Source organism: Acinonyx jubatus, chromosome C1 (assembly GCF_027475565.1).
Source record: "Acinonyx jubatus isolate Ajub_Pintada_27869175 chromosome C1, VMU_Ajub_asm_v1.0, whole genome shotgun sequence".
Classification (NCBI taxonomy): Eukaryota; Metazoa; Chordata; class Mammalia; order Carnivora; family Felidae; genus Acinonyx; species Acinonyx jubatus.
In genome coordinates, this window is record NC_069381.1 from 139879487 (window position 1) to 139903151 (window position 23665).

Genomic DNA, 23665 nt, shown 5'->3' on the forward strand with positions numbered 1-23665 from the left:
TTTCATAATGATTTAGGGTCATTAATGATCCACTTATTATCCAGAGTAAATGTTCTACAAATGATATGGCTGTCACATACATCACTTTGAATCTGCATCATATTTTTGGCCAGTTCAAAGCCCATGGCGTCGGGAAGCATGTTGTAGGTATGGATCACATTTCTGTAGTTGGTGTTGGTGGCTGCTTCCTGAGACTTCTTGGCTGCCACCACACTGAACATGTCCACCGGGGTGTGGAAAGAGGTCTTGGATTGCTCATACGCCTTCTTATATTCCCGATCTGACTGCATCTTGGCCACCTGCATGAAGTGCACCAACTTGGGGTCGTCCTCTAGGCTCCGGAAGCCAATGTGTTTCCCTTTGGCTTGTTCATAGGCTTGCTTGTATTTGTACTGCGGATGGGAAAGAAAGCATGGTGATGAAGTTAGTGAAGGAAAGAGAACAAAATGTAATTCATTAGACGCCATGAGATTTGTCATAGGTGTACAGTTTTAGAGCTACTGTACAATTAGAGAGAAGCTCATGGGGGCCGTGAACAAAATCTTTTTACTTCAAATTTCTTGCCAGACTTGACTCCATGGAAAGAAAATGATCTCAGAATTAATCAAAGAGATGCATAAGTAAGTTGTTTTAGGGTGCTTTAGAAAGCAGCTTTCCTCACTCAGGTGTCTAATCAGAAAAGGCTACAGGCACAATTTCTCCTGGTGCATCTTTAATTCAGGAAAGAGCCAGATCATGGGTCTCTTGGGTAAAACGTGTAGATTGCATCCCTACATTCACCCAGAATTGCCTGTAAATGATCTGAATACTCTAAAAGCAACTTGTCTTAACATGACCCAGTTACTTTTTACATCAGATAATGAACAAATGATTAGAGGGTACTTGGACTGGGTGAAGGAAAGTGTCTTGTGTGTTCCATGGATGATAATCCCACCAACACTAGGTAGAGTTGACTGCAGCTCTTGAATATGCACAGGAACTTGGCTCATCTGTGTCTCATTTGCTGAGCCTAAAGAAAGCCCAGTGGAAGTACTTACATCACTGGCAATGTCTCTACAGGCTTTTGCAGCCTTTATTGGAATGGCATCAGGCCTCAGGTCATATCCTTTCTTCTTCTCCTCTTCCCAGCCAGCTTTGTACAGTTTCTAAATGACAAAATAGAATAACACCTGCAGCTTGTTATTTGGGTTCGAATGGGAATCCTGATTTTGAAGCAGCTGGTATGTAAAAGAGAGGCATCCCATAAATATTAGTTCCCTCCAACCTTCTCTCCCACTTTGTTGCTGTCAATCTACTTACATCACTCATGGTGATTTGGTTTATTCTGGAAAGCAAAATGTCAGGAGTGTCTGGCATGACGTGAATGGTGGTCTTGTCTTTGTTCCACTTTTCAGTGTAGAGCCTCTGCAACAAGAGGGACAGGCACATGACTGTAAGGCAGGACAAGTTTGTGAAAGTGCTATCAGGAGAAACAGACTCACATCTCCGTGATAGAAGAAATTAAATCTGATATTGGGAAATGGATAAAATGGCAAGAAGATGGGGTGATGAGACTGAACACACGAGGGAAAAACCTATCAAAGAAGGGAGTCTCCTTCCACTGAAACAACACATGCCATGTTGCCCCAACCTCACACCACATGGAGTTTTGCAATTCTGTCACACCCTCTGAGTAGTGCACACAGATGGTCTGAGGATCAGTGTATGTGACAGCTCTCCAGACATGATGAAAGTTACAGAATTCCCCCTCCCACCACCACCAAGACCATCACCAAGATTAAAAATGCTGATGAAGATTATAGTGGCACCGCCAGGCTCATGACTTGAGTGCTGGCTCGGAATGAGGCCAGCAGTTGGGTTCTTACCTTATCCATATTCAGTTTGTTGCTTTTGTTAAGTGCTTGTTCCATTGTGTCCATGGCATAGGTGAACTTCAGCTTCTCAGGATGCTGGCGATACTTCTTCTCACTAAGAATCTCTCCTGCTTTCTTCGCCTTCTCCACCTCCAGTGACTCTATTGGGACCCAGCCGATCCCTTTCATCCAGTTGGTGAAGTCGGATTTATATAGATTCTTTACAATGAAAAAGGACATTTTCATTTCAGAAACAGTCAGAGCGTGAGTTTCTTTGGCTAGATAATTTACTCATTATCAAAAAGAAAAAAAAAAGAGGGAAAAGAGAGTAACCTGCTTTTTATTCCCTGCCATCTTTTGGAAAAGAAACCAAATTACAAAGTGATTGAATTCATGGTGGTTTTGAACAGGAAAACCTGACCCAATAATTCCTTTTTAAATTTAACTTTCTTGGAGGAAAAGGTAGAAGAATTTTACACTGGAAAGACAGTATATTGCACTAATTTGAACCTCTTAGCTTTTCACAGAATATATCATATACTGTGTCTAACACACACACACACACACACACACACACACACACACACACTAACTAAAACAAAAATGTTAAAGCTATATATAGTTCACATGAGTGAAATTCTAAAACTCCAAATTCTGGAGAGGATCCCTAATTATAGTGAGTCCGGCCAGGTTTAAGATGAAGCAAATGGAATTGCCAATTTCTTGTTCGTTCCTCCCACCGGCTAGAAACGGATAACTAATTCTATGCCCACAATGTGTTGACTGTTACATACATCACTTTGGATCTGCATTGCATTCCTGGAATGCTCCACATTCAGGGCATCAGGCAGCAGAGTGTAGCTGTGGAAGGGTTGTCTGTAGTTGGTGTTGGTAACAGCCTCCTGAGATTTCTTGGCTGCTGTCACGCTGAACATGTCCAAGGGTGTGTGATACCTGGTCTTGCTGGCTTCATAGCCCTTTTTGTACTCACGATCTGACTGCATTTTGGCTACATTCATGTAATGAACCAGTTTAGGATCATCCTGAAGACTGAGAAATCCAATTTGCCTGCCTTTGGCTTTCTCATAAGCCTCTTTATACTTGAACTATATTAAACAGAAAGACAAACAGACAGAAGGTTGATAGGGTCAATTATAGGAAATACTAAAGTGTTATACTGAATTTACATAACAAATTAAGCAATAGCCAAATTTGGTCTGAATGCAGGTAACATCTAAGTTTTTTAGTATTTTTAAATAAATAACTAGGAAAGTATTTCTAATGGAGGGTCTTGAGATTTGCTCTGGGGATAATTAAGAATGGGGTAATTTGTGGTTTACATCTAGATTATTTATAAGTAGATTCTTTGAGCATTCTCAAAAGTTCCTGAAAAGTTTAGTAAGGACTTAGTGTATATATATTTTTTAATAATCAATTCCAAAAAGAACTGCATTATTTTATAAAGTACTTGTGTAATCCTGAGTAAATTTCAGCAGAGCTCTTATACAAATTAGTATATTCAACTCCAAATGAATTTTTACTCTACCAAGTTATTATATCAACTCATATAGAAAATATAACTTAATTTATAAAAAGTAAATAAGTAGGTAAGTAACTAAAAACCTCTCATTTAAATCTATAATTCTTCTTGGTTTTCCATATTTTATCAGTTTAAAAAATTTTTTTACTGTTTATTTTTTGAGAGAGAGAGAGAGAGAGAGAGAGAGACAGAGAGAGTGTGAGCAGGGGAGGGCAGAGAGAGAAGGAGACACAGAATCCAAAACAAGCTCCAAGCTCTGACCTGTTAGCACAGAGCCTGATGCAGGTCTTGAACCCATGGACCATGAAATTATGACCTGAGCCAAAGTCGGTGCTTAACCAACTAAGCCACCCAGGTGCCCCTATATTTTATCATATTTTTTCTTTGTGAAAATTATGTTAAAAAATTTTATTCTTTTAAAATACTTGGAGACTTTTTTTGACTTAGTGACATTTTAGTATGCCAAAGTTTTTTTCTTGAAAAAAAAAATTCAAATAAAAAGCAGTTTCCAACTTCAATGAGAGTACCAAACATTTTTCACAGTTTAAAAAATTTTCTTTTTGTATTGAATTTCTAAAGATTTTAAAGCAAAGTAATATAATTCATTGGCACTTAGGAGGTTAGGAAATATTTTAATACTATAATATTTTATTTCCTAATTTACCTCATATATCCTCATATACTATGTAAAGGTTTTAAAAATAGAAGAAGAGTTTTCTACTTTCAGATTAGACTTACATCACTAGCAATATTTCTTGAACTTTTTGCAGCAACAATTGGAATGGCATCTGGTCTCAAATCATAGCCCTTAGCAAGAGTTTTCTTCCAGTCTGCTTTATAATGAGACTTGAAAAAAGGAAAGAGTATTTTATTATTTTATTATTCTACTTGAATATATTTCTACATTTTAAAACTTTTCTATAATAAGCATGTAATACTTTAATTTTCTTGTATGTTTTATAATGAAGCAATTTAATCTTATAGAAATGTATGAAAACTAAAATAAAAAATTCAGATATAGTACCACCCAGATTTAATTAATGCTTAAATATTACTTACAAAAGCAGAAAACAATTTAAATAAACCAAAAGTATAGAAATGAGTACCAAAAAATTTTATTTGGAGACAAAAGAGCCTAGAATGTTAGGAAGAATAACTAAGACATCTTTTAAGAAATGAACAATTTTATCCAGGTTTGATTACATTTTTAAGTTAGAACTTACCAACTTTTTTTTAAAGCAAAAGGAAACAACTCATAATAGTGAATTTAAACATCACCACCAATTATGTATCTAGACCACCCAAGAGGCTATTTATATGCAAAAAAAGTTTCTAAAGAAAATTAATAATAAACTTTTATACAAGTTTTAATGACTGAAACAAAAATTAGACAAAGCAATACTTGTGCTTATTACAGACTATTCATTACTGTTGAATGATTTAAAAATTGGCCCCCATACATGGAGGGCAAGGTGAGACCAAACAAAGAGGGAGACCACTGCAGATTGGCAGGTGACAGGTTTAATAAACAAGGGAACTTACACACAAGGCTTGTTGTGGGCAGCCATGAGACAAGTAGATCTCCTCACCTGCCCACCACAATCTTTAAAGTTTATACAGAGGCCTTAACTGGCTTCAGTCACGTATGCCAGTCAGATGGTCCCAACAACATACTGCTCTATCAAGGCTGCATCCTTGAAAATGTCTCCTACTGTGGGAATGGTGGGCAGAATGGACATTCCAAGGACAGGGGAGAGGGTGAGGAGCCTCAGGTTTAACCAGCAGTCATGTTTTCACAATGACTTTCCAAAAGAGACTCAAAAGGTCCATATTCCTTAAAATTCTCACTGCTAGAATTATACAGAACTGGAAAGAGGAGGCCCATGTTAGCAATATTAGACTGGCAACAGGCCAAATACTCACATCACTCATGTTCAAGGCATTGACCTTGGCCTGAATAAACTGAGGCAATTCAGGGTCCATAGTGTACTTATGCTTCCGTTTCTCTCCCTCTATTTTGTAGTTCAACTAAAAACAAAGGAGGCAGCATGCAAATGTCATTAGTTAACATAATGTAAGTTTCATCAAGCACACACTCCTTTATTTTTTTTAACATTTTATTTTTATTTATTTATTTATTTATTTTTTCAATATATGAAATTTATTGTCAAATTGGTTTCCATACAACACCCAGTGCTCATCCCAAAAGGTGCCCTCCTCAATACCCATCCCCCACCCTCCCCTCCCTCCCACCCCCCATCAACCCTCAGTTTGTTCTCAGTTTTTAACAGTCTCTTATGCTTTGGCTCTCTCCCACTCTAACCTCTTTTTTTTTTTTTCTTCCCCTCCCCCATGGGTTTCTGTTAAGTCTCTCAAGATCCACATAAGAGTGAAACCATATGGTATCTGTCTTTCTCTGTATGGCTTATTTCACTTAGCATCACACTCTCCAGTTCCATCCACGTTGCTACAAAAGGCCATATTTCATTCTTTCTCATTGCCACGTAGTATTCCATTGTGTATATAAACCACAATTTCTTTATCCATTCATCAGTTGATGGACATTTAGGCTCTTTCCACAATTTGGCTATTGTTGAGAGAAGCACACCCTCCTTTAAAAAGGAAGGTTATCCTTCATGTTTTGCCATATGCAAGTCAAATACCTGTACTATCAAATGGCAGGATGTTGGCAGACCTATCCATTTGCTTATTCCACCAATATTTACTGGACAGCACTATGGGCTAGGTAGGGGGATAGGTTTCTGCGTGTAAATTGTTGAAAAAGGCAGACATGTCTTCTTGAAGGTTATAGTGCAGTAGAGGAGACAGAGAATAAAAATGTAAACTTTAAGAGCTAGAGTGTATGATGTGTTGTAAACAGAATAACTTTAGGAAAGAAACAAGGATGGTCAGCAAAGGCTCTCTAAGCAGGTGACATTTATGCCCAGACAAAGAAAGGGGAGGAGTCCAGGCCAAGGCACAGCTCTCAAGTCTGGAAAGGGCACGGCCAGAGTAAGGGACTGAAGGCAGCCTGTGTCACAGGGCTAGAGTGTGCTGAGGGAGTCTGGCAGACTTCAACAGGATGGGGAACGTGGCCACAGAACTGAGGGCCTTTTCAGCCAAGGTAACAAGTTTAGATGTTCAAGGAGCAGTTACTAAGAAGTTTAAAGTGTAAGAGGGATGTGATTTATATTTTAAGATAGCTCTTCTGGTGGTCATGGGTGACCCCAGACAGCGAGTCCAGATACCATGCAGGTGTCCATGAGAGATCTGGAAGCCCAAACTAGGACTGTGGGCAGCTGGAAGACAGAAAAGTGCTCCATAGGACGCTGGGAGAGATTTAGGAGGCTAGCTCAGCAGATGCATTGATGGAGGGATCACACAGGGAGACATCAGTAATAACATCCAGGTTTCTGGCTTGAGTAACTGGGTAGATGTTGATGGCATTTATTGGGAAGACAATTAGTGAGTGTGCAGTTCTCCTAGCTCACTGGAAAAACACAGTGAGTCTCCCACTCGGTACAAAAGAAATCAAAAGAATTTACACGTTTATTGCCACTAAAAAAGAATTAATCTCAAAATATCCATGGTAATGTGAAAGCAGAGACTGGCCTGAGAAAATCCACAGATAATCCTCAGATCTGAGCCAAGCAAAGCATTCCCCACCTTCTAATATCTGGGGCTAAGAATACACATCTTTACTTTTTACTTACTCTTCTCTTCCTGGTGGAGGTATTTTAACAGAACTTGAAATTATCAAATGAGATGAAGCACCAAATATTGTGATTAGGCTCTACCAAGGGTAGAGATAGCAAGGGTCCAGATAGACCTGGGCTCAGAAATGAGACTCAGCTGACTCTGAAAGTAAACTGCTTACCCCCTCCCCAGAGGCCTCTCTCGGGATTGCTTTTCAGAACACAGAGCTCTTATGCAAGAGGCTTAGGACATTGCTCCTTCTCCCCGTGTAGCCAGGTAGAACGGTTGCAACTCAGAGCAATAAACAGCTTGGTTTACCATTCAGATGGAATCACAGATGATAAGAGTAATCATTTTATTTCATTTCATGTGTATAATGATAGGGGTCTGCTTATAAATAGTACATATTCTCTATATTTGGAAAATAAAGCAACTTTGGAAAATCCTCCTTCTCCCTTCCCTGTTCTCTTTATGTTCAAGTTCCAAGTTGCTTCAAAAATGAAACCTTCCTATTCTACCCTGAAAGCAGTTGATATGCTAACACAGATGCACCTTCAAGTGTTGGATTAAAGAAGGATGGTGGAGTGGGTGTTATTCATGGACAAACCCTTTTGAAGGGAAACTACTTACATCGCTTAGTTGCTTTGTGTTCTTCTGAGCCAAAACCATGCCCATGGAATCAGGCACACTTGTGAACTTGATGGTATCTGGGTGCTGTCGATACTTCCTCTCATTTAAAGCATCACCTGCTTTCCTGACCTTCTCAACCTCTAGAGAACCAATAGGGATCCATCCAATGCCTTTGAAGAAGTTGTTATACTCGTCTTTATATACATTCTGTAAAAGAGTAATCTCATATGAGGAGATATCCAACAGAATACTCAAAAGATGTCTCTGAAACCTTCAATTCTATCCAAAGGAAATGAATAGCAACACTTTCAGCACGCTCATGTCTATAAAGAAGCTTTTCACTATGTCTGCCACTGAGCTTCTTACCCAGAATTTGGTAATAAGAAAAAGCAGTCTGTTGTTAGAGTGCATTATACAGTGCAGAGAGAATCTAGGCCACATATTTCCATGGGTAATACTAAAAAAAAATTCTCTTTCAACAATAAATTGGGCTTTCTTTTTGATTTCACTGAAAACCCCACCACTTTGAATTTCACCCATACTGCCCACCTAGACTATTCCTGATCTCAGCTGGGGAGAGACACCTTTATTGAGCAACTATAAATGAATACCGTATCTTCCCTTACAGAGGATGATTCTTACAGAAATCTGGTTCCTGCAGAAGGAAATGCCCTGAATATTAAACACCCTCCCCATGCAGCTCTCCATGAATCATGCTGCAATCACAAAGCCTTCCTGGTTCATTTTAGATGACTCATTACATAGATTAACATGCATGAGAGTGCGATTTTTAGTTAAAAAAAGAAAAAAAACTTTTCTGGGATCAGAAGAATAAAGAATATCAGCACTTAAGCAGCAACCATTTCCTCTTGTTGAGAATCAAGGTGGTTTATATACTTAGTGGAATAAGTTTTACCTTTGATCCATAATAAAGACAATGTCAATGACTTCAATAGGAGCACAGAAAGCCAGCAAAACATAGATTGTCTACCATGCATTTGTTAGTCTTTCAATAATGATTGTTTATTATATATATATTTTTTCTTTTGAGACAGACAGAGAGAGAGAGAATCCCAAACAGGCACCATGCCAAACTGGACTTGGGGCTCAATTTCATGACTATGGATCATGACCTGAGCCAAAATCAAGAGTTGGACACTTAGCTGACTGAACCATCCAGGTGCCCTGAAAAATGCACTTTTCAAATATCACTGTATTGTGAAGTCAACTAAAATGGGAGGAAATGATTGTCCCTCAAGCACCAACATTTCTGGGTCTGTTATGTTATACATACTTACATCACTCTGAATTTGATTCACATTCCTGGTATGCTCAAGACTCATGGCATCGGGTAGGTATGTGTAATGATGTATCGGCTGTTTGTAGTTGACGTTGGTGACAACATCCTGGGCCATCTTTGCAGCAGTAATGCTAACCATGTCCCCAGGGGTATGGTAGCTGGTTTTGGTGTTCTCATAGTTCTTCTTGTATTCACGATCTGACTGCAACTTTGCCACGTTCATATAATGGACCAGCTTGGGATCATCCTGGAGGCTTCTAAAACCCACATGCTTTCCCTTTGACTTCTCATAAGCTTCCTTGTATTTATACTGCAAAGGCAAAATTTGGTTAGCAAAGTCCTAGGCATTGATAGGTATAGCAAGTACATTCATACACAAAGACACTTAGAACATTGTGACTTCCTGGGAGATTGTACAAGAAGTGCAAACCATACCCACCCACCCCCATTTGCCTCCAGAAAGTTCAGACTGAAAACATTTATATCCAATACTGCTGGGTTACAAGTGGGTAGCATGATAAATTCAAGCCCCGTTTCTTTCTTTGCTATAAATCCTACAAATGCATTTGCATGTAGAACTTTACGTAAAGCCAATTGAATTTTCATGCTTAGTATAAACAAGACACATTCGAAATATAAGGCCAATACCTCTTGGTTTCCTAGGGATGTGAATTTTCCCAAGCCAATATATTATCACCATCATAGAATGTTATCATACATCACAGAATACTAGAAATTAAGAAAATCTTCCATTTGCTGTTCCCTTGGCCAAGTGATATGTATGCAACAGATGCAGAAGAAACTCTAAAGGATTCCATGTGCAAGTTCACTCTCAGTTTTTCTTGGGGTGGGGGTAGAAAACATTATTTTGTTGTCTCAGGCTGACCAAATAAAATAAAAACCCTCTTCTTTCTAGGTGGCATCAATTTAGATGCTTGGGCAGGGAACTGGGCCTTCCCCACCCATTTCTCAGCAGCTACTTTCCAAGCTCACTGCTGAAGCAGCTGCAGAGGAATTAAAGAACTGCAGTAAGGGCAGGAATGGCTGTGAGCTTTCCCCATCAGTAAAGACCTAACTACAAAAGCTCTGCAGCCAATGGTATCTCACTGCTGGAACTGGCGATGGGATGTAGATTGAGTCGTACTGTATATAACAGGTCAAAACCTCAATTTTTAGGTAAGCAAATGCAAATCCACCTAAACTCTGCAGATACCCTGCTCTTGTCACATATGCACTGATTTATAAACAAGAGTTTAGCAGGCAATCAGATTATCAAGACATTTCATTTCTAGGCATGTTAGACAAAGCTCTGTGCAAGCTCTAAAAAAAATAAAAATAAAAATAAAAAAATAAAAAAGGTAATGTTGTACTTTAGACTTTCACTTTGTCCTTAAACTAGAAATTTATTTCATAACAGTGTACAAATCTTTGACGAACACATTTTCAGTGGCATCCCTACAAGGAATGTTGTAGAATTCTTACACCGCTAGCTCCCAAGTGGTCTGTACACATGGGTGGTTTCTTTCTCCTCTTTTCCTAAACCGCGATTGTAGCCTCCAAAATAGTATGTGACAGTGAAGTCTACAGGGCATGCTTGCTTGTTGAAATTTTCGAGTTTCAATGACGGGAAGAAATGTAAGTGTATACTTTTCCTATTACAGATGAAATGGGCATCAATTTACATAAGCCAAAATTATATTCTAGAAAAATGGGCCTTTTAACCTTTTGGTTTATAAGATCTTTACATTTTATATAACATCTTTGCAATCTTCTTAATACAATTATAATGCAGGCAGTCATCTGAATTTAATGTGTTAGTATCAGTTAGGGTGTTCTCACTGAAAATAAATGTGGGCTGTCAGGGTAATGTGTCAGTAAAGGTAATTTGGGCTATGAATCGGGGAGAAAGTGGCTTTCAGATTTATGACAGCTCTACCAAGTGGGGTCAACTGAAAAGAATCACAGAATGTTGAAAAAGTGACAGGTTTTCAAAACAATATTTTGTGGAGAATTTGAATGTCATTAATTCAACATACTGTTTTATCATTTAGACAAGCACACATTTGATTACTGTTTAAAAAGGCAATCACCCACATTTCACCTAAAATTTTTACTCACATCGCTGGCAATGTTTCTGGATGCTTTGGCTGCAGTGATGGGAATAGCGTCACCCAGCACATTGTTGCCCTTGGCTATTAAATCATGCCAGTCCCGTTTATAACAGACCTGGGATATAAAAGGAAAAAGGATGTCAGCATGCTGTGTATTAATCAGCTAAAGTGATTCCTCAGTTGCTGGGATAGTTTCATTCTTTTCCAGCTATACAGTAAAGGAATCTCTTATCGCATATTCTGTTTTAGGAAGTCACGTTAGCAAAATATCACACTTTGTGCAGCATGAAATTATAGGACTCTGCACCAATTACTCACCCAAACCTGGTTTGGCTACATACTGAAGCAGAATACTGAGAAACTGGAGTGGATCTAGAATGAAGATTCTGGAAACCATGGTATGTGAGGACCAACTGCTGAAAATGAAGTTGTCTAGTCTTATGAAAGGAAGGTCAAGGGAATACCAACTAGTTAGCTTTAGAAACTTCAGTATTATTGTAATAAAAGGATTTCATTTATTCCTATGTTTCTGCAGGATAATAACTTTCTCTATTTGCAAAACTAGGAAAAATAAGTTGAAGTTTTAGAGGAACAGATGTTGGGCTCCACGTAAGGGAAAATGGTATATCCTTGTGAGTTTTCTTGCCCTGGAAAAGGCTGACTCAAGAGGCAGAGAGCCATCATCAGGAGATAGGCTTCATACGGGGTGTGTAGGAAATTGACCTAAATAATTATCAAGGCCCCATTCTACTCTAAAATTCTATTATTTTACCATCATGTCTGGATTTCACACACCATCAAAAACCCTACTTACATCACTTATATTGTAAGCGTTGCACTTGGCCTGGAGAAACTGAGGAAGATCAGGACTCATAGTGTATTTATGCTTCACATCTTCTCCTTTAGCTTTGTATAAGATCTGCAACACACAATCACAAAAATAAAATGCATTAAAGATAGCACAAAAACGGAAAAGGCTTTAATTGCACACTTAGCACAGTCCACCATGATTCCTATTGTTCAAAATCATGAAAGGTATTTTCCTATTTTTAAAAAACTCAAACATTTTGTCTTTAGAAAGATCCCAAAGCTTTGTGTATTAAAATAGAAAAATCGAAAACAGGAATCTTTGACTGAGATGAATAGAAAATAAGTTCAAATGTGGAACCCTATTATGAATAAACAGGATTCACCCAAGCCAGAAACGTTCAGTGTTTGCTAGTGGCATTAAAATTTCTTAAGGTCTTAGAAAATGGCAGTTAGAATGAGTCTTTCACTTCTGCTAAAAACTTTCCAATTATAATTGCAGCGGTAAAACCACATAGTAATTTCTTCAGTATATGAAGGCACTTATACATAAACCCAGTGTACTCAAAAGGTTTACCATTTCACATTTACCGTACTTTATCCTTTTACAGATGTCTGAAAGACATCTAAGTGCATGGTATAGAGCTTGTATCCTCCTTTTGGTAATAGAAAAGAAATTGCTTAATTTCTAAAACTAAAACCCAACTGAAATCACAAGTAGATTACCAATCTCGACTGTCATTAATCCTATAAATCCCTAGGCACGTCTATGTACAACATCACATATAAACCGGTATGCATTTATCATAAATAAAGTCTAAAGTGGCTGATATCTATTTGAACCTTCAAATACTAAATAATTCATTCCAGAAATCCAAGAGGTATCTTTACTTCCTCACTGCCTATAGAAACCATAGCTAAGCTTTCACAGCATTCACAGAATCTCATCAGTTCTACCTTCCACACATCTCCTTTCCCATTGCTACTGCTTTAGTTGAAGCCCAAATGAGCCTTCTGTTAGATTTCTGTCAGAGCTTTTAATCCGCCTCCTTACCCCCAATCTCTCCCCTCAACAATGCAATCTCAGCACTTGTCAGAGCTATCTTTTAGAACACAAGTCTGATAATACAACTCCAAGGATTAAGATCTTCAATACCTCCCATTACCCACCCCACAATGTCCAGAGTATAAATTAGGACACAAGACCCTCAATGATGAAATAACAATCCCAAACCCTTCATTGTCCTTCCACTCATTACCTCTTGATGGTCATTCTGTTTTTTTCTTTTGCCAAGAATGCACCCTTCCCTTATTTGCCAGTGAAGCCTTGGCAGGCAGTTACCTCTTCCCTTACATTTATTTGGCACATACCTCTCCCGTAGCATTCACCTCTCAGTAGGACAATGCTCTGGTTTTGTCCATGCCATTTTATACTCCTATCTTATATCTTTGTCATATCCTATATCTCACTAATCTTTGTCTATGTCATCTTTATACCCTCAACATATAATACAGTACCTGGCACAGGGAAGGTATTCAAAAACATTCATTCAATGAATAAATTAATGCTTTTGATATCCCTTTAATTCTTCTATCTAACTTTCCTTTGGATCTCACTTTAGCCAGATCATATACATTGTTCATGGACAGGCAGACAAACAATATACTAATCTCTAAGACCTAAGGTTTTGAAAGTCTCTATAATATTTATATATGATGAATTCTGAGACGCAAAATCATATATCCATGTGAGTTACTTCCCTGTGTTAGTATTTTACATATGAAAAGCAAATATAAGCAACTTAATATAGAATTGAATATGATATATTTGCCAAAGTGTCTGGGACTTAAGCTTAAGTTTTGTGTGTATGTGCACACAGGCACACATGTGTAGTACTACAGAACTTGGTCATCATGACAAATTTATCCAATAGCAGTATTTCAAAGGAAGCTAAAAAGGAGGTTTTAAAAAGGAAAGTAAATAGCAACATAGAAGAAAATGAAAATATTAGTGCCCACACTAAAAAGAATTTTAATTTTTAAATTAAATAAAAGGAAAATTATTGGCTCAGAAGAATAAAAAAATTGAGCGGCTGTTTATTTTGTTAAAGCCTCCCTCCGTTCTTTGCCCCCTTTCTTTCATTGTACTTACATCACTGATTTGTTTTGTGTTCTGTTTTGCCTGGACCATAACTGGGGAGTCCACAATGCTTGTAAATTTGAGCGTGTCTGGATGTTGTCTGTACTTCTTTTCGTTCAGGGCATCACCCGCCTTCTTAACTTTTTCTACATCCAGACTGCCAATAGGTATCCAGCCTATGCCTTTCATCCAGGTGTTGTAGTCTTCCTTGTAGGCGTTCTACAGCAATGGGAAAGAAGAGGAGTAAGTGCCCCGAGTGGTAGGATCTCACACAGGTTCTGACCTCAGAGGGGGACTGTCTGGTGGAGTGTCACTTACATCGCTCTGTATGTGCATCATGTTTTTAGACAACTCCAGGTCCATGGCGTCAGGCAGGTAGGTGTAATGATGGAGAGAATGCTTGTAGTTGACATTGCTGGCAACGTCCTGAGCCTTCTTAGCTGCCACAACGTTGAACATATCATGGGGCGTGTTGTATTTCGTCTTTGTCTTCTCATAGTCTTTTTTATACTCCCGGTCTGACTGCATCTTGGCCACATTCATATAGTGAACCAGTTTAGGATCATCTTGGAGACTTTGGAAGCCAACCATTTTCCCTTTGGCTTTTTCATAATCTTTTTTGTACTGAACCTATTGGAAACAAAAGTGGGCATATTTTAAAATGTAGTTATGAAGATTTTACTGAACAATGAGACCATGATTTAAAGCAATGGAGCTCCCCAGAAATTACTTCAATAACCAAACAATTAGATATTCATTTGTATACAGTTTGAAATGTAGCCTGGTAAAATTAAAATGTTATATCGAGCCCATTTGATTGTCTATAGCTACTTCTGCCACCCAAGAGAGGTTGGGATGGGGGGTGTTAACCATAATTCATGTCAGTGACGAGATAGAATTATAGTAGCAGTAGAATTTTAATGAGTCTTTGGATATCCAAAGAGAGATCCAGAACCAGTTGTATGTAAACATGAATCAGCTCTGAATAAGAAGGTGAGAAGAAGTGAACTTGCTTGGGGAGATCCGGGAAGAAGCATGGGAAACTGAGAAGCAGAGACGTGAAGGAAGGATTGTGTGTATGTGTCGGGGTGGGGAGTAGCTGGAGGAGTACCCACAGAGAAAGGGGGTGGGTAAGAAATTTTGGATGGCAGGGCTTTTAGGATACAGATATTTATTATTCAATTGTAACTTATTTACATTGGTGCAAAGTCAACTTCATTTCAAACAATCAGTGAGGTTGTGCTTGGGACCTAAGGGGAATCCAAAACAGGGGACTGTGTTCCATCTCTGGATCATGCAGACCAGAAAGAGAAGTGAATCTAGAGTAGGGGAGTCCAGGTGAGCCAGAGCAAAATCATCATGTGCAAGCCAGGAGCTGGAGTTATGAAAAGACAATAAACCTCAGAATATCTGCAGCAAGCTGAGGGGGAGGGTACCCCATCAGCTCTAGGTCAAATGATAGGGGCTTGAGTCAATTTGATTTAACTCTCAAAGAGGAAAGTAACTAGTTCACAGCTGGGTGAAAGTAAGATGAGGAAAAGAAACAAAGACTAACAAAATTCCTAACTTTCATGAGCCTAATGATTACTGTGAAACTTGGGGCCAATTCATCCATCTCTGGAAGCAATGAAGTAAAAAGAAGTAAGGCAAAGAGGGAATTCATATAAATTAAGCAAGTTTTGAGATAAAATCTTACTACCAGGAGGCTATAAGGATTTAAACAGTGAGTGACTTATTTCCACAAGAGAAATAACGTGAATCTGTGTAGCAATATGGATGAGACCTTTAACTTAGGGTGTTTGATGAGAACTGGCCAGTAAAGATTCTACAAATCCTAACCCCCAGGAAAACTCAAGTCTATTTAGGGAATTTCCCCTTCTCAATAGTTTTAAGAAGGGCTCGCTTCCAATTAGGGACAACAGACGTGGTGACTTGGGGATAACAAGTCCACCCTGTCCACGCTTTCTAGTTACACACAGGTGACCACCGGCTCGACTTACATCACTCGCCGCCTGCCTGGCAGCTTTGGCAGCTTTGATGGGAATCGCGTCCGATCTCAGGTCATATCCCTTCTTGCTCAAATCTTTCAAGTCTGTTTTGTACATACTCTGAAAGAAAAAAAGTCATCTGAACACAGCTCAGGCCACATTTAGAGAGGGCTTCACATGCAATCAGCAGCTGAGCTCATGTGCACACCTCACTGATATTGTAGGCATTAACTTTAGCCTGGATGAACTGGGGCAGGTCTGCTGGCAGACTGTATTTGTGAAGCATTTCTTCTCCTTTGGCTTTGTAGGCAACCTGAAAGAGGGAAAAAGTGCATAAACAAACAAAGTAGGGAAGAGGGGTTAAATGACACAGGAAAATAACTTCAGAGTGGTCATGTCGCACAGAGTTGCTTTTTATGAAAGACATTCCCTGTGTCACCCCCACATTCACCCGCAAAGATCTGTAGGCCTTCAAAGTTTCATATGCAATGTACAGGGTCCCCTATCTTGGTGCCTGTTCGGCCCTGGCAAAGGTCCTTAGGTATGCCCGAGGAACCTCTGGATTTTGTTAGGGGCACCTCATGGAAGTTAGCCCAGGGAGGTGACCTGATAAAAATGTTAACCCTATCTTGGTGCCTGTTCGGCCCTGGCAAAGGTCCTTAGGTATGCCCGAGGAACCTCTGGATTTTGTTAGGGGCACCTCATGGAAGTTAGCCCAGGGAGGTGACCTGATAAAAATGTTAACCTGCAGACACTTTGGTCAGCACAGAAGAGGCTAACTGGGTAGGATACACAAACCATCTATATTATATCTGTGGGTTACCAATGGGACTTAGGGGTAGTTTATATGATGTTTGTCTTAGCTCTGACTTACAATGTGACTCCTCCATAAGATGTATTGCCTATATTCATTTTCCTGGTCTTTTCTAGAAATAGGTTTGTAGTGTTTTTTGTCATCAAGAGAAGTCCCTCTTACCTTCTCCTTGGACGGCAATGTTAAATGGCTGAAAGGACAGTGAACCCAGTATACATAATACTCTAAAGATATGAATTAGGTATGCTTTATTAATGAAAGGCTGGGAGAATTACAGTTGCTCACAAAACTGAGTCTCTTCAGACTGCATAATAACTACAGGTAATCAGTATAGTAGGAATACAAATGTACTTGTATTAATTAATATTTATTATAAGTAGAGATAGGATTAATACTTACATCACTTCTCTGAGCCTGGTTGATTTTAGACTGTACTATAATCGGAGCATCTTCAATCGAGGTAAACTTGAGAGTGTCTGGATGTTGGCGGTATTTTTTCTGTTTGGTGAATTTAAAAAAGAAAAACAATAATTTTACTCTCACTGAAGGCTAATATATAAAAAATCCTTGAAATTTATTTTGGAGAGACGAGGATTTTTCCTGATTTTAAAATGTAAACAGATTCTTGGTTGGCTTGGGGGAAAAGATGAATACAATACAAAAGCCAGTGTTTTAAAAATTGGCTTAATTTTGGATTGTCTGGGGCAGTACAGCCCAATACAACTTTCAGGAACCAGACTTTGTTTCTTGCTTATGAAATGAAAAATGAAATGAAAGAGGGTATTCTCAGCTAAACAGAACCCAGAAACACCACAAAGTTTTCTAAAGGATTACCAGAAAAGCACACAAGGAAATCTGGATTGTCTTTGCCTGTCACTAACAGGTTCTCAAGTTCCTGTCACTCCAACCGAGGTAGAGAAGTAAAGAAGCTCTCTGGCTGAGGGAGGAGGAACAGAAGAATTAGGGTAACAGTGAGTGGTTCCTGTAGGAGAGGGAGGACTTTTGTTCTGCAGCCCCCGTGTGCTTAGTACACAGGTTGTCACTAAAGTGCTGAGGAGCCACAGGAGAGACGATGTTGGAAGGTGTTCTCATCGGAAGCTGGCAACTGCTAGCTACATTCCTATATTCTACTCCATCTAGTCTCCCGGTCATCTTCCTTTGTGCATATTATACATCCCACTTCTGTGTACAAAGTAGCACCACCCAGCTTCAGACTTCTGAAAACTACCAACCTAGAACTTTTTTGAAAAAATCTGATAAAATGTTGCTCACCAAAAGCAAGCAAAAGCACAGAACAGAAACTTGAGTGGGAAGAAAACCCTCACTCAGCACCTCTATTCCTTCTTTATTTGGCTACCCTCCCTGATGATGGACTTGCCTGACAGCAATGGGAACGTTCCACTGTTAGACAACCAAACTGCAATATAGCTATACAAAGGAATACTACTCAGTAATACAGAAAATATTGCAGACCCATGCAAAAACATGGTGCTAAGTGAAAAAAAGTCTAATACAAAAGAAATTTCGAGAAAAGCAAAACTATAGAGACAGAAGGCAAATCTATGGTTGCCTGGCGTTGAAGATGGAAGCAGGAATTTTTCAAGGAAACTTTGGTATACTACAAGCATTTTAAAATTCAATTATGGTGATGACTGTGCAACTATACGAACTTATTAAAACTTGTCAAGGTGTGCACTTCAAATAGGTGAATTTTATGGTACGCAAATCATACCTTGATAAAATTGTTTAAAAATACTTTTATCATGAATGGTTAACATAAATGATTCTGGTGACATAAAGGGGTATGCCTATCTACCTGGATAATTCATGCATGTGGTACGTTGTTTTTTTTTTTTTTTTTTAATCTCAGCAACAATTACTAGAGAATGAAGCAGTAAAGAAGGTGCTTGCGTGGTTTTGGGGGCTTTAACATAGCACGTTCCCAACTCTCTCTCTGTAGCACATAGGACGGCTTTACCTCATTCAGGATGTCTGAAGCTCTCTTTGCCTTTTCCATTTCCAAGGACCCAAAAGGTACCCAGCCACAGCCTTTCATCCAGCTGTTGTAGTCGGCTTTGTATTCAACCTACAACACCAAGAGAAAGGTTACTGTTCTTTGCTCAGCATCATCCTTACTCATAAAACCATTAACATTTTACCCAAAAGGATGTTTTTAGGATTTCTGAAAAGCTTCTTCCTCTGTACATTAAGGTTATTTAAAAAATTTCCTTCATGAGAGATTTTAACAGCCCTTAGGTTATCCCTGCTCTTCTAGCTGGCATATATTCCATTTGATCCTTATTTCCAAGTGAAGGGAAGTTTATGGAACTCAAGTTCCAAACTGGACAAATGCTACCCTGCAAGCTGTATTTCAAAGAAGAAATAAAATTGTTATATTTAGATAATCAAATGTGAAATGTTTGCTCACTAGAACTCTAAGTCAAATTAGGGCTGAAGGCCACATTGAAGATGGATAATTTCACTCATTTTCTAATTAGATAAGATTTGATAGTAGTTAATTTGCAATATGTGTTTGCACGCTTTGCCCTTCATATGTAATGGTTAGTTTAGGAGTGTTTCTGCACTGATTAACAATGCACATTAAAATAGTCACACTCATTAATTTGTTTATGGAAGGTCATTATCATTTGGAATTACTCCTATTTTGGGGACAGTTACGCGATGTTATTAAAATAATAGGCCACTCTTATTGTCTGGCTATAGGAGGTACCTAAAACTCACATTCTAGATACAAAATTCAAATTGCTGTTTAGTGTGGGCCTTTTTAATTGGAATAAAAAAAAATCAAGAAACTATTTGTTTCCTGCCTTTGAGAGGCTTACAATCTACTTAGGAGAAAGAAACATAGCAAAATTAAAGAGCTAAATAAGCTAATAATGCATAAAGTAAGATTGTTAGTAATGGGAATTTCAAATTGTACAGTTGCTGTAAAAAATAGTAGAGTGGTTCCTCAAAAAATTAAAAATAGAATTACCATGTGACCTAGCAACTCCATTTCTGAATGAATACTCAAAAGAATTGAGAGCAGGGTCTCAAATAAATATTTGTCACCTACATTCATAGAACCATTATTCGCAGTAGCCAAAAGTTGGAAGCAAACCAAATGTCCACTGGAAGATAAATGGATAAACAAAACTTGGTATATACATATAATGGAATATTATTCAGCCTCAAGAAGGAAGGAAATTCTGACACATGCTGCAACATGAATGAATGTTGAGGACATGACATTAAGTGAATTAAGCCAGTAACAAAAAGACAAATACCAAGTGACTCTACATGTATGAGGTCTATAGAGTAGTCCAGCTCAAAGAAACAAAAAGTAGACAAGATAGCTACCTACATAAAAAAAATTGTTGATAATAATGAAGGAGATCTTTGTGACAATGGTGATGATAACAGTGAATGTTTACTGAGACTTCACCAGGGCCTGACACTAAGCTAGGTATTTCGCATGAATTCAAATTCTCAAAACAATTCTTTTATTCTAGTTTTACAAGGAAGGGATATAGTGATGGGTTCATGCTAGAGTCACGTCTCTCTAACTCTGAAGGGCATGGTCTCATAGAACCACAAAGGTCATCTTCCCATCACATACTTGCTACATATAGAAGACAATGCAGACACTTCTGAGAATTGTCAAAAACATGACTCCAGTTAAAGATTATTTCAGTTTCTACCTTAGAAAGAGGGAATAGAGAAAAACTGATTACTCACATCACTCTGTAGTGCATAAGCCTTCTTGGCAAGATCCACGTTGATGCTATCGGGCGGGTAGCTGTAATTGTGTAAGATGTGCTTATAGTCCACATCACTGGCAATTTCCTGAGATTTCTTAGCTTGAGTGACTTGGAGCATATCAAGAGGTGCAGTGTAGATGGTTTTTGACTTCTCATAGTCTTTACGATATTCACGCTGTGAATAGGAAATTTTCATTTATTACTGCAAATCTTCAATGGATTTCCAGAAAAGCACAGAAATCGCTCATAAACAACAAACACGAGTTAGAGAAACACATTCAAACATCTGAGTACTTATTTTTTCCTATAATTTGTTCATATGTTACACATTACTGAATGCTTCCCCCCCCAAAAAAAAAATCATACATGGACAGATTTTCTCAAATCTCTTTTTAGCTCAAAGAGCAATGTCAGACATTAGGAGCCCACAGCTTCTGCTTCAACCAGGTATTACTTTATTTTAAAACAGGGGTTTTCAAGGACTTTTAACAAGAATTATTTTTACCAAAGCCATCTCAACTTTGAATTGTTTTCGAATAAGGAAGTATTTTTTAATGGATGAGAATTCTATGACAATCATTTCATACTTCCGATTATATAAAATAACTACTTCATGAATAGTGCTGTACATTTGACTGCTTGGCTTTTCTAACATCATCTTTAAATGGTTACTGATTTTTCAACCTGACTATGCTTCTGACAGTAGATAAGCTCCACTGAGAATCCCAAATGTTTTTCATACCAAGCTTAATTTTGGTAACAATTTAAAAGAAGCTTCATATTGCAGCAGTAATAAGACCTCAGAGGAGAAAAGTTTGTGAAACTGAGCCATTAAAGTAACCTTGGCACTTATTACAGTGTTCTCATAAACCAAATGCCTTGACTGGGCCTCAGAAGGCGCTTTCATTGGCTGGTTTTCTGGAATGTTAGGGTGCTAATTAGGTCAAAGCCCCAGCTTTATCATGTCCATTCACCAATTACCTTAAGAGAAAAATTCTGACCCAGTGCCTCTAGGAAAATTCTAAACCCATTATATCTCCCCATAATCACATAAGCATTAAAGACAGTGACCTAGGCTAGTAAGTATAAATATGCCTTATAAGTCTTCTGTAGAAATTCCTTTTGCAAATGATCTGATCTTTTAGCTTTCTTAGGGAATATGATCTTCTTTCTAAATATTTTGTGGGCAGTTACTTTTACTGAATAAACTTATCACTTAATTATAAAACCTAGACTTTGGTTTATAAAAATAAAATATGGAAATTTTCTGACAGTATGCATGAACACTGAAAAACTGATAAAGCAATGTCACAACAGGATTAGAGTGGGGAAGTGTTTTTGACTAAATTGTCTTGACTCTTTTGTTCATGCTCATACCAGTTCACACATATCTGCGTCTATAAAATGCTGTCAAAGGTCCAAATGGCTTTAAAAGATTCTCTTTAAAAGCTATGCACATTCTGTATCTGCAGCCTAGCATTTAGCCTGGATATTCTGTGAGAATGATTCATCATTGGCTATCTCTTTTGGTTGCCGATGTCAATTACCACGTATTTTATGAACACTTACTTTGTGCTTAGTGTTCTAATGGGTTCTGTGATAAGATGAAGAACAAAAGATAAAGATACATGTGCTGTTAACAGGCAGCTATAAACTTTTGAGTTGAGAAGAGATAAGGATCTAGTGAAAAGCGCAGTATTATGTATGTGAGCACTGTATACTGACATAATTCAGTGTGAAGTTATTAGAGAAAATTACTGAATATGATGTTTTAAAGTGTTATACGACTATACAGCAAATGCAAAATGAATTAAAGAAGGTATATATAGATCATTATATGAACACACGGTTGAAATGAAAGTAAATGATACAAACATCCTTCTATTTAATTATGAAAAATAATATTTGCAAGCTATTTTGAAATTCTTACTCTAAAGGAATTCTCTAAACATTTTTTAAGCACTATACACTGCAATTTGTAATAGATATTTTCTTCTCTGCAGTAAGAATTTTAATCAAAAGATGAGACTTGGACCATAGGGAAGCCTTAGGGAATTCATAAATTCTCTGAAATTCAGACAGAAGGCATGAAGAAAAAGTTCATCTATCTAGAAGAATGATCCAAGACTTCTATCAGATTCTCAAGGTGGTCTAGAATCAATGGAGTATTTTTCTTGAACCTATGCCAATACTAATTACTAAAGTTAACAAACAACAATAGTAAGATTTTTATCTGTGATACATGATTTTCTTCCAATATATAGACAGTTTAAAACCATCATTTAAAGGTTATTTTTCAATCAGGAGAAAATATGAAAATATCTACTGATGTTTTCCAAAAAGTTTTGAGAATTAAAATCAATATTCTATTAAATATTAAAGCATATATTTTTCACAGTGTAATGGACATCAAGTATAAATCAGTAATTTCCCTCCTTAAATTGAAAGGTACAAGAATCTGGGAAATAATTCTACTTCCAAAATTTCTCCTCAGCAATTTGTTGTGAACATGACAGAGCCCATGGATATGGAATCTTTTTAATATTTTTAAAACGTTTATTTATTTTTGAGAGAGCATGAGCAGGGGAGGGGCAGAGAGAGAGAGAGAGAGAGGGAGAGAGAGAGAGAGAGAGAGGTAGACACAGAATCGAAAGCAGGCTCCAGGCTCTGAGCTGTCAGCACAGAGCCCAATGTAGGGCTTGAACCTACAAACCATGAATCATGACCCAAGCCTAAGTTGGATGCTCAACTGACTGAGCCACCCAGGTGCCCCTGGATATGGAATCCTTTTACATGCTACCACCCTTGGGCATGTTAACAGGGATGTTACCTTGAAAACAAGACAGATTCACAAAGACACTCACATCACTCTGGTTTTTGGCCGTCTTCAAAGAATGCAGCATCTTGGGATCGTCATGAATGCTGAGGGCTCCAATCATTTTCCCTTTGTTTTTCTCATAGTCTTTCTTGTACATCACCTGTAAAGACATCACACATGCCAGAGCCCACCCATCAGGAAATGTCA

General features: G+C 38.1%; 1 protein-coding gene across 26 annotated transcripts in view; it reads right to left on the reverse strand.

Moving 5' to 3' along the window:
• The window catches only part of NEB (nebulin), a 212133-nt gene that overhangs the window by 152226 nt on the left and 36242 nt on the right, over positions 1-23665 (reverse strand). For all 26 annotated transcript variants that reach the window (XM_053215075.1, XM_053215069.1, XM_053215068.1 and 23 more), the window contains exons 27-45: positions 23505-23618; positions 20618-20815; positions 18858-18965; positions 17279-17377; positions 16274-16378; positions 16078-16185; positions 14396-14707; positions 14090-14296; positions 11945-12049; positions 11138-11245; positions 9018-9329; positions 7720-7926; positions 5317-5421; positions 4132-4239; positions 2648-2959; positions 1866-2072; positions 1300-1404; positions 1038-1145; positions 81-392 (exon numbers count right to left, since the gene is read on the reverse strand). In XM_053215075.1, coding sequence (XP_053071050.1) covers positions 81-392; positions 1038-1145; positions 1300-1404; positions 1866-2072; positions 2648-2959; positions 4132-4239; positions 5317-5421; positions 7720-7926; positions 9018-9329; positions 11138-11245; positions 11945-12049; positions 14090-14296; positions 14396-14707; positions 16078-16185; positions 16274-16378; positions 17279-17377; positions 18858-18965; positions 20618-20815; positions 23505-23618 — 3240 coding nt within the window. The remainder of the gene's footprint in view (positions 1-80; positions 393-1037; positions 1146-1299; positions 1405-1865; positions 2073-2647; positions 2960-4131; positions 4240-5316; positions 5422-7719; positions 7927-9017; positions 9330-11137; positions 11246-11944; positions 12050-14089; positions 14297-14395; positions 14708-16077; positions 16186-16273; positions 16379-17278; positions 17378-18857; positions 18966-20617; positions 20816-23504; positions 23619-23665) is intronic.